The sequence below is a fragment of the Triticum dicoccoides genome, chromosome 7B, assembly GCF_002162155.2.
Source record: "Triticum dicoccoides isolate Atlit2015 ecotype Zavitan chromosome 7B, WEW_v2.0, whole genome shotgun sequence".
Taxonomy (NCBI): Eukaryota; Viridiplantae; Streptophyta; class Magnoliopsida; order Poales; family Poaceae; genus Triticum; species Triticum dicoccoides.
The window spans coordinates 574,641,620-574,653,701 of record NC_041393.1 but is presented as its reverse complement, the minus strand read 5'-3'; the positions used below and the strand labels follow the sequence as shown (position 1 = coordinate 574,653,701).

Below are 12,082 nucleotides of genomic sequence, written 5' to 3'. Positions count from 1 at the left end.
ACAGTGTACATACCTCTGCTGTTGACCATCATGTCCCTCTAATGTTGGCCAGTAACTAATGGGATCATGTGCATCGTGGCCTACGTAATCGTCGATAGTTAGCCACCACAATCATTGCCTCCCTCCGCTCCCAATATAAACGCTACGATTGAGGCTGCTCGCCGACGTCACTACTTTCTCAAGGAAAGCAAGCCACCTCATCTCCCACGCAGCTACCGAGCTCACTCAAGAAATCAACACGCGTTTGTATCACTCCCCTCCTATCCCGACCTCCCTCGTTTGCCATGGATTCACCGCTGGTGCCGGCCAACCTATGGTTGTAGTGCCACATGTGCCCCATGGCCCCACCTACCCTACCTTGAATGCCCTCGCACTAGCCATGCTACCTGCACCGGATGAGAAATCCTGACCACCCTCTCTGGTGGGGGCAGCGTTACACTGAGCCTTGCATTTGTATATACTAGCAAAAGAGCTCGTGCGTTGCAACGGGAGAAAAAAATAACACACACTCTTAACCCAATAACCATAATATGTTCATGCACTTTATTTTAGCGAGGCATCATTTTTATGTTGCCGCTTATCCTCCTTCTCACCCTCAGTGGCCTCAGTGTTCACACAAACCAAAGTGTGTTTGAATGTTATTTTTCCCCTGCCAGTTTTTTCAGAGGTGCTCATGTGTGGTTATCGATGTTTTCTTTCGTCTCTTTATGATTTTAGTGGTTGTTTATTTGCAATCCAGATCGTCGTGGTACGAAAGAAAAACGGACGTGCCCTATAGGTTACAAGTTTGCTTTTAAAATGATATTTTAAAATATTTAATAGGTAAAAATAACATCATATTCAAATTCTACATATTTTTCTATTCAAATTTCATATATAACATGTTAAAATCGGAGTTATGGTTTAATAGATATGGATAAATAAGAAAAATATTTGTTTGACTTAAATATCTTCCAAAATAATATTTAAAAAATATTTAACAAACAAAATAACATCATATTCAGATTCTACACATTTTTCTTATCAATTTTCATATATAACATGTTAAAATCGGAGTTACGGTTTAAAAGATATGAATAATTTAGAAAAACATTTGTTTTACTTATATATGATCGGTGGGTGAATTATCTAATACGTTAGGGGGGTTTCCGTAAAAATGTAAAATAACGGTTTGGTTATGACTTAAGTGCGTATTGCGGGTTAATTCATAAAAAATGCAGGGGCTTATCCGTGAACTGAAGCGCTCGGTGCCAAGTTTGGCTTCGTGGGAGCGAATTTCTTTCCGGGCTAGCAAAACGGCCGGGATTCTTAGCCTTAGCACCTGTCATTAGTGCCACGTTGTACTTGGCCTTACCAGGACCCCGAATATGTAAGCAGACCAGAAATGAAAATTTCCATTCAGAAGCTATGTGGTTTAAAAATTTTGGGCTCAATTCAAAAGCTACACGGTACCACAGGTGGCAGCAGCTGCCGCAGCGGGTCATGGGACCGTGTATCTCGTTTTTCTTATGAAATGGTGCACATACTGCTACCATACCTGCTTATGTAATGATGTAAATGTTGCTGAGAATTCAACATTTTTCTTGCATATGCAATCATACTAGTGGTTTGTAATCATCAAACCATGCAAGTCTAAAACTTGATTAAATAGACAGCTGCCACAAGATCACGACCATGGGTACACGCTAAAAGAATTCCGCAGCAAGTTTCATGGAGTTTCACCATCTTTCGTAAGGTTTCATCATTATTTGAAAATCAAATCAAAATTTAAAAATTATCAAAATATTCAAGAGTGATCTTGGTTTGAAAGTCCTCGTCACCAGGAACATAAATATGCAAACAGAAGTTAAACCGGGCTTTCGGTTCATACGATAAAATGATTTCAAACTTTGCAATCACATAAACTGATACTCGCTCCGTTTTCTAAATATAAGTCTTTTTAGAGACTTTTATAGAGCTTGGATGAACAGTAAAATTAAAAATTTTGGGCTCAATTCAAAAGCTACACGGTACCACAGGTGGCAGCAGCTGCCGCAGCGGGTCATGGGACCGTGTATCTCGTTTTTCTTATGAAATGGTGCACATACTGCTACCATACCTGCTTATGTAATGATGTAAATGTTGATGAGAAATCAACATTTTTCTTGCATATGCAATCATACTAGTGGTTTTGTAATCATCAAACCATGCAAGTCTAAAACTTGATTAAATAGACAGCTGCCACAAGATCACGACCATGGGTACACGCTAAAAGAATTCCGCAGCAAGTTCCATGGAGTTTCACCATCTTTCGTAAGGTTTCATCATTATTTGAAAATCAAATCAAAATTTAAAAATTATCAAAATATTCAAGAGTGATCTTGGTTTAAAAGTCCTCGTCACCAGGAACATAAATATGCAAAATGAAGTTAAACCGGGCTTTCGGTTCATAAGATAAAATGATTTCAAACTTTGCAATCACATAAACTGATACTCGCTCCGTTTTCTAAATATAAGTCTTTTTAGAGACTTTTATAGGGACTATATATATGTTTTAAAGTGTAGATTCACCCAATTTACTCGTATGTAGTCCATAATATAATCTCTGAAAAGAGGGCGCGTAGTTTATGCTCCCGAGCTATCAAATGAGCTCGGATGAACAGTAAAATCAAAACAAATTCAAAAAAATCCATAAAAAATTTGTGAGAAACATTGACAAAGTTTTGAGTGTTTGCAAAAAAATTCATGAAATCACATTCCTAGAAGGCGTGGAAATAACAAAATCGATACTCTGAAAATACTACTTTCAAAAGCATTTTAGAGCACTGATTTTTTTTCATGCCTTATAGAAATGTGATTACATGATGAATTTTTGCAAGCACTTACTCCCTATGTTCCTAAATATTTGTCTTTCTAGAGATTTCAACAAGTGATTACATACGAAGCAAAATGAGTGAATCTACACTCTAAAATATGTATATATACATCCGTATGTGGTAGTCCATTTGAAATCTCTAAAAAGACAAATATGTAGGAATGGAGGGAATAGAACTTTTGCCAATGTTTCTCCCAAAAAAGTTGGAATTTTTTTAATTGTTTTTTTATTTTACTGTTCACCGAGATTATTTGAGCTCGGAAGCGGAAAGACACTTTCGCTAAAAAGACTTATACTCCCTCTGTCGGAAAAAACTTGTCCCAAGATTGTTCCTCAAATGGATGTATCTAGTACTAGGCCTTCTGTGTCGTCCGCTAGCAGACGATAAAGAACTGGCTGATGGCAAATTCCTTGATTCCAGTGGTGCATAAAGTGGCACTTCTCCCAACTCAAGACAAGATTAGTTTGCTCACACCTCTGCAAAACTTGATCAAAATTGCTTAAACAATCATCAAAAGAAGTTCCGTAAACGAAAAAATCAATCATGAAAACTTCAACAATCTTTTCACAAAAGTCAAAAAATATAGCAATCATACATCTTTGAAAGGTAGCAGGTGCATTACATAAACCAAAAGGCATACATCTATAAGCATAAGTTCCAAAAGGACAAGTAAAGGTGGTTTTCTCTTGATCATGTTGTGATAGAGGTAATGATAAAAATGAACTTATTTCACAAAGAATAGTGACCGGCTACAGAATGGTAATTGATTTTTAAAAATTAAATAAAGCTACTATAAAAGATCATTACCCTCTGCCGTCTTTTCTTCTTCTTCTTCTTCTTCTTCTTCTTCTTCTTCTTCTTCTACTTATTCTTGTTTTTCTTTTCATCTTTCTTCTTCTTCTAATTATCTAAACCTAAACCTAATACTAACCTAAACCTAAACAGAAAAAGAAGAACAAAACCTCACCTTGGCTCCGGCAGTGGTGGAGGATGGCCGCGGGGAGGGGGGCGGTGGAGGATGGCCGCAGAGAGGAAGGCCGCGGGGAGGGGCGGCGGCGCGGCCGGGCTCCAGTGGTGGGGTACATTTATTTGAGGGACAAGTTTTTTCAGACGGAGTGAGTATTTAGGAACAGAGGGAGTAGAAGGGGTGCATATGTATCCGAATGTCCGTCTAAATCAAACGGCTGATCAATGCACGGGACGTCCCATGCTGCATTGAAGAAAACAAAGTTTTACTACTTCTCCAGACTTTACTGTTCATCAGGGTGCGTTCACTTTGGTTGCTGTCCATAAAGAAATGCATAGTCATTGAGAAAATGGATCGCCATTAAATATACACGCAGCATCAGCCATCAGAGTCTGGAAGCCTGGAACCGGCATTAAAATGCGAGGAAAGGCATTAAAATGGGAGGAAAGGCTTAAACATTTGCTCAACAAAACGAGTCCCCTGAAGATAAAAACCACCTACACTAACAATCTACACAAAAGTGGTTTGCTACGATGGAGGTCCCGCATCATTGCCTCCTGCTTCCAGAGACTGCCTGGTCTACCGTCCTCCCTTGAAGTTAAAGGAAACATGGAGCACGTACCGCATCCTGATCTGCTCTACGTTGTAAACAATGTACTCATTGTACAGCAAGCTACCCTGCAACCAAAGACATGGTTAATCATCGTAGTGCTCCTGTATTTCTACGGGGTTGGATTACAACAGTGTACCAACGAAGTGAACAAAACAACGTACCCTCTTTGAAGGTTCCTCTTTCGGTTTTCCGAGTGGAACAACAACGCCATCCTCAGTGACCTTCGACTCCGCTGGTGCCATCTGGCCAACTCCTTTGGTACTGCATCGAAATGATTGCAACCAGATGTTTCTCATACTCGTATCAGGCAGCAACAGCAATATTTATGCTATTAATCAAGTACAGAAATATTTATGTGCAGAAATGGATCTTGCTGATAATCATGTTCTATTTTCATTGCGTCATCCTGAAACAGAAACACTATAAGCTTCTGAGGAGGTTCTAATTGATAGAATTGTGCACTTTACACACAGCAATATTATCCCCTGTCTGATCCTGTGTGGTAAGCGAATAGTACTAACTAATTAAAGACTTGATTTTTTAAGTAAGGACATAATGTAAAACTGGTGTTGCTTTTCAAATCAAATGAGCTTTGGAATTGATCGAAAGCATGTTGCATCAGAAACTGACCTTAATTTCCCCTTGGGCAGGTTATCAGCATCGTATTTCGCATTTAGTAGTTCATTCATATCGCCCAGTGCAACCTGACAGATGTAAGTTGAGGAAAGTTAAAAGCAGACCACACATAGAAATGCAAGTCATCAACACATGAATAACCACACAAAAATGGTTGGGCTCTTGAAACCAACACTCAATCATGGATAAGATGAGGTGAATAATACAATGCTTGGGCTAACATCTAACATGCAAAATCCCAGATCCTGATATCTTGGACTTGGAGGTGACAACGATAAACAGACCTCACATAGAAGCAGCACCCCAGATCTAGATGTTTGTGAAGCATAGCAGTAGTTTGCACTCTTGGAGAACATATCGGCAAAGTAAACCCCTTTTCCAAACATGTAGCCAGTAACAGGCGCTTCAGGAGGAGCAATTCTCAAACCTGGGAGCAAGAATCATGTTAGTTTTAGAACTGCCATTCATTATACTAACAAACAGTTGAGGCTATAAACAAAGGCAGTTAACATAAGAGAGGCTCCACCAGAAAATACATTCAGATAATAATGAAGCACAAATTCATGCAGATGAAGGTAAATTAATCTTAATGTACATTTGATGGGACCCAAATGCTATTTCCGGGAGAACAGCAACTAGTATGTCATAACTCATAAAACAAACAAACAAATCTATCTCTATACTTATGAATAAAAAGCTTCAATGACAATCGTGGATAGCATTACCCTGAGAAAATATCCCAGCCCAGTTGGACAGCCGAGAACCATGCCATAAAAGCATCCTGTTTCCTGCACTAGCAAACTGCAAGAATATTTTGAGAAATAGACATTTATAGCAAGTTCTCTTGAAATGCTTAGACACGGCGGATTAGGAAGACCCACTGACCTTCTGAAACCGCTCTGTTTCACCATGTCTTGACACCTTAAACATTTGTAAAATGTCAATAGTATAACCCGAGTGTGTTTTGCCATGTGTATTCGTCAGATATGTTTTTATCTGGACAGCAGAGAATTTCAAACATGGTTAAACCCAAAATCCTTCAAGAGAAAACTTGACAAACATCAACATTCACAAGATAAAAAGAATAAATGTAGTGGATAAGAAGTAAAGCCATTCAAGCGTGATAAGTCAATCAATAAAGTACTCAGACATTTTAAATGAAGAAAATGCTAAAGATATCCCCACTTAAGTTGTTATAATGACAGTTGCAACTTCATGCACCTGGCGAGCAATATGTAGTTTTAAGAGGCGTAAATATCATTGTGGGTCGAGATTATTTGTAGAAGTATTACCATAGAGTACTCTTTTGAATGAACTTCAAGAGGCGTAAAGTCACAATGAAGTTGCTTGTATCGAGCATACAGTGGATCCTCCTACATTCCAGAACATGTTGCAGTTAGGTTGCAACATGTGCAAAGGGTATACAAGCACAAAGATGCTTTAGTTACTTAAAACAATGGGAAAACAAGTTTAAGCAACAAGTAGAAATTCATATCACAGTTTTGGTTATCCAAGACAGTATGAAAGCATGTTATGCATAATCACATGAACCACAAGCTTGAAAATCAAAGATAAATAAAGAATTTGCAACTGATGTAACTCCAGAGTTCAATATCTTTAAACAGATTTATTTGCAAAGTATCATGCCTGGTCACTTGAATCATCCTCCAGAAGCTTAGTTGCAATTTCAATCTCCCCAAGGGCTTCAACCTAAGAAAAAGCAACAAAATAACAATGAGAAGAGATTCCATAGAAATGGGAGGCAATAGAGAGAACGGTGCAATTCATAGTGGCATACAAATATGAATATTTGCAAGAAAACAATTTAAATGTGAAACTACAATCCACATAAATTTTGAACAACCCTGATAGCTCTTTTGAGATGGATGACAGGTAAGTTTCTTCCTTAGACAGTAGTGTACATGATGGAGACTAGAACATAACAAATAACATAAATATTAGAAGATTCATTGTTCCGAAAGTTTTCTTGAAAAGAATCATTTGTTGAGCATAAGATTTTAACAACTCATGACAGTTAAAATGCTGAGATTAAGCCGAACATGCCGAACATAGTAATACTATTACCATTTCCAGCTTAGCTTTTAATTTCTGAGGAGTGTCGATAAGGAATTCACCTGTCAGATAAATTTGTTAGAAGATCAGATTTGCTCCTACAAGGTATAAAATATAGCCGGATATGCTAAATACTGGCTGTAAGTTCAGTTAATCTAGAAAGTTTGGAACTCACGCATCTTTTTAAAACCAAAGTCATGAGGAATCACGGTGTAGAATTCCCTGTAGCCAAAGGTAATATAAGAAATTGTAGTAAATACAGGTCTTTAAATAACATGACATACAAATATGGTGAATGATGTCGTGCATTGCAGAATTATCATCATTACATGCTGCAGATCCTGATAAGTCTATGCTACATAGGCAAAACAGCCATTAACTGTAGTCCATCCTAGTGACCGAACCATTTTATCAAAAATGAAACCTGACGATGTTTACCCTGAACTAGCTTTCACTAAAAACAATTGGCATGTTTAATTGTTATATTTAACGGTTGCAGTCAGATAAAAACAGAAGATGGACCCACCCAGTCAATTGTTCAAGCTGTCTTCTGTCTGCCCTTGAAATAACATTGGAAATCCTCTTCAAAACATCATAGCCCTGTGGAAAGCTTTGAAAAGTCACCATCAAAATAGAGAGAAAGGACAAGATGATGGAAAATGAAACCAAGACCTCAAAATGCAAACTGTTACCGCATACCGATTTAAATCTAAAGGAGGTACTAGAGTTCATGTTACTGATGTGCTATTTTCTTCAACACGTAATATGCATACTGAATTGATAATTCCAAGGAAAGATGCATCAAAATAACTCACCTTAAGTATTGTAGATTTGCTTAGCTTTCCAAGGGGAAGTTTATCAGCATTATAACCTAATTGGTTAGGCAGGATGAATTAGTAAAAGCAAATGCTACATGAGTAAGTAACAGGTATCTACCTGTCGAAAACAAAGAACGAACTTTTGGGACAACATAGAACATAAAAGATCTTTTTCAAACGAATTAATCCAACTCCAGTAGTTGAGCAGATGATCATATGTATTTCTAGTATGGCCATTAACTCTTTGTATTCAGTTCCTAAAACTAACTAGTTATAACTCCTGGATCATAGAAACCTAAGTTCTACGGATACAGGTATGGGGGCACATCAGAACATGAAGGTGGTGATACATCATTGAAGATTGCAGAGTGCTAACAATATATCAGATTAGCATATAAACACAGATAAGAAGCTCACTGTAACAGATGAATGTTATGATGCTCATGTCAGTTGAAAAAGCAGCAACTGTCAAGTTACTTACCAATTTCCATCATTTGTTGCTTCATCATACTTATATTGCAAATGAGGGATATAAATTGGGCAGTTCGAGTTTCAAGCTTTGTCTCTTTTAAATGATCAGTAATGGAACCTTTCTTTTGAACCTGAGTCTGAAATTTGAAGGCCACAGGATTAAAAACAACAAAGGTGCTAAACTGCAACGTAAGTACTAAAAGCCAAATCTCACTGTTTCCTTGTCGACTTCACCATAGTCCATTTCAAGCCACGTGTATTTCTTTGCATAACACTCAAAATTCTTGCGGTCGGACCAACTGTTTTTTGTTTTGTCCTCAAACTTCCCCTCAAACTCGTCTATTGCTTCGTCTCGTGATGAACAGGGATGTAGCTTTTGTTGACCTCGTGCCCCTACTCTCCCCCATCTATTGAAAACCATGAAGCTTCCACCAGCATCAGATTCTACAGTTAACAAACACTAATTAATTTTCTATTGAATGTTATCCATCATTCATAGGTTCGTGGTGCTGATGCTAGTAAGCAACAGTGACTTGCAGTTGCAGGACAAACCTAAAGCTTGAATGATATAGAACTTATTATTGTTGTCTCCAACATTAGTCTGGTTCAAGGTGGCATCATAGATCTCGTCACCCTGCAATAGAATATGTATAACGAAGATGTGAACAAAATAGTAGAAAGAACAGATAACCGTTCAAGGTAGCTACTGTACATAGTGAATACTAAGATGAATGCTTTGTAGCTACTGTACATACTACATAGTGAATACTAAGATGATACATGAAGGATGCCAGTGAAAGTTTTTGTTGGTCTATTCTCTAAATACATGGTAAAATTAGGCCTGCTAAGATGGTATATTTGGGTGCCGCCATAGGCTATCACATCTATGAATATTTACAGCCAAAGTGACAACCTGAACATGATGTAATGCATCAGATACCATATGAATGAGAATATTTAATTTGGTTGGAGGAATTGTCTAAGTTTGACATTCATGAGAGATCATGTTTTGCATTGTCTAAGTTTGACATTCATGGATAGATCATGTTTTGATCTGAACTCACTCAGCATGCATACTGCATAGGACATAGGAATTCAGTGAACCATGGTTTCAATTGAAGTGCACACATCCAAGGTACAATATGGGTAAGAAAAATTATCCAATAATGTACTCACGCACCACTTGCAATACATGATAGGTCATTTTTATATCGTCAGGGATGTGCTCATCCAGCACTGCAGCACCTTTCTTCGTGGCTTTGACAATCTTCTCCTTTTTCACCTCCTCTTCAACCTCCCCAACACCACCTGCACCAACAAAATGCATAAACACCATGCCAAAAAACAGTTGCACAGGTAAAGTTCAAACCTCACCCTCCGGTGACTAATACAAGAAATTAATAGATCAACAACCTTTTGCAAGTTTCTTCTTGTCCTGGAAACCACCATCTGCAACTGCCACAGAATTAGCAGGGGTTGATAGCAACCTCTCAATAACATCCTTCTTGATCCCATTCGCTGCGAGTCCCCGTGCCTTGGCCAATGCCTGCAGCTCCCGGTAGCCCATGCCCTGTAGCTGTGCCGCATCCAGCATCACATCTGTGACCATTTTTTTCTTTTTCAATTCCTCAACCTTCCCATCATCAGCTGCACCAATAGTCCAATACACAGTGAACAGTTAATACTCAGGTAAAATTCAGAGCCTACCACACAATAACCAATATAAGGAAATTAATAGACAAACAAACCTTCTGCTACTTCCTTCTTGTCCTGAATACCACAATCCACAACAGAAGTAGCAGGGCTGGAGAGCAACCTCTGTAGAACATCCTTCTTGCCCCCATTAGCGTTGAGCCCCCGTGCCTTGGCCAAAGCCTGCAGCTCACGATAGCCCATGCTCTGTAGCTTTGCCGCATCCAAAATGTCATTTTCCTCCTCATTTTCACCTTCACCATGCCTTTTCCTCTTCCTTTTGCTCTTGCCTTCCGCTTTGCCATCCATGACCACACCGTCTATGCCATCTACATTACATATCTCAGCTGCAGAAGCCGCCTCCTTCTCTTCCTCACAGATTGCAGCGTCCAGCCTTAGCACCTAGTGGAGAAGGAATTGCAGGACGTAAGTCACAACGACAATCCCCATACGTGTCAATGTTTGTAAGCACAAAGATACACATCACAAGAGCGAAGCGGGTGTGGGCATATACACATTTGCACAAGCACATGGTGCGCGCATTCCGGCAACTAATTGTGCACGCAACAGCAAATGCTGGCCAGCGGATCGCATCTAGATGACGCAAACAGACAGAGGGGGAAATCCAATAATTCAGAGAGATTTGCTGCCCCTGTCCGTGACTCTGCTACTGGTGCCATCGAGGCAAAATTCAGAGAAAAGGAGCGCAAACAGCCCGTGACTGCTGCTACCGCCTGTGCGCGCGCGCGCGCTCAGCCAGCCACAGCCCGTGCCTGCCACACGCGACCTTAGGCCGGCACCGCCGCTCATCCTTGACCCCCGGCCCCCAACCCCACGCTCCGTTAGCCCGCCGAGCCGCGCACGCCCCACAGCAGCCATCGCGCCTCGCGGCGGCGGGGGTGTGGGAGAGGAACCCTAGCGCGAGGCAGCCCCCGGTCGGACCGTTCGTGACTGCTAGGGAAGTTTTCGACAAGGGAATGCGGCTCACCAGCGCCGGCTTGGTGCCGGAGGCGTCGAGGCCGCGGCGCTGCAGCTCGGCGCGGAGCTCCTCCACCCGCAGCTTCGCCGACATCTCTCACCTTCGCCTTCGCCTCCGATGCCCTCCGCCTCCTCGGGTTCTGGAAGATGTTTGGAGGGGAACGGGGGAGGGGGGAGGAGAGTTGTCGAAATTTTGGGTGGGTGGGCTGGGGTTTTGCGGTTCCGGTGTGGGTTTCTTCCGGGAGAAGGGGGGCGGAGGGGCGGAGTCTTCCTAGAGAAGGAAGGGGGTGGAGAGCACGAAGAAATTTGGAAAAAGCGACGACGAGCGGGAATTGAAAATATTATACGTACTGCTCTTTTTTCTTACAACGAAAATATCATGCTACTACTCTTTTTTTACAGCGAAAATATTATGGGCCACGCTTCGCCGTCTCGGCAACCGTCAGATTTCTCATCTTTGTAACAAGGATAGTGTTGCAGATACAGTACTTAATAACAAATCTTATGTTGTAGAAATCTTTTGCAAGGTAGATGCTGTTGTAGATTTTCTTTCTTCATTATTTTTTGCAACATAAGTGTTGTTGCGGGGAAAAGATTGCAACACACATAGTGTTGCAGAAAATATTTATGGTTTTCTTTCCGTCTTTATTTTTTTATAACATGAGTGTTGTTGCGGAAGATAATTTTGCAACACACATGATGTTGCACAAAGGGAGACACAAAGGACCCACGTACACGCTCACACTCAGGCAAGCGTTTCCCAAATATCATATTATAGTACTATTCTACGGACTCTTCACGCCTTATAATTGGGTTGTAGCGATATATCTCTTTTTCTTCCGGATATCAAGGTAGCCATGTATCAAAAGATTGATTGCCAAATTTGATCATCTTGATTAAGATTTTGCCTATAATAGAAACGCCAATATTGGTTAGAAACATGTTATACATTCGGTAAAGGAGCAGTGGCATGCCAAAA

At 40.2% G+C, this 12,082-nt stretch overlaps 1 protein-coding gene across 1 annotated transcript; it reads right to left on the bottom strand.

Moving 5' to 3' along the window:
- Positions 1–4,139: 4,139 nt before the first annotated feature.
- Positions 4,140–11,310, bottom strand: LOC119338685 (poly [ADP-ribose] polymerase 2-A-like). Its single transcript, XM_037610950.1, has 19 exons — positions 11,114–11,310; positions 10,182–10,527; positions 9,847–10,080; positions 9,614–9,741; positions 8,986–9,067; positions 8,648–8,877; positions 8,444–8,570; positions 7,960–8,015; positions 7,671–7,744; positions 7,320–7,366; positions 7,157–7,206; positions 6,719–6,781; positions 6,364–6,444; positions 5,957–6,067; positions 5,797–5,872; positions 5,356–5,498; positions 5,066–5,139; positions 4,597–4,696; positions 4,140–4,500 (listed from the first exon to the last, which is right to left on the bottom strand). Exons 1-19 carry the CDS (start codon positions 11,195–11,197, stop codon positions 4,402–4,404), a joined length of 2,205 nt encoding a protein of 734 aa, XP_037466847.1. The 5' UTR covers positions 11,198–11,310; the 3' UTR covers positions 4,140–4,401.
- Positions 11,311–12,082: the final 772 nt, after the last annotated feature.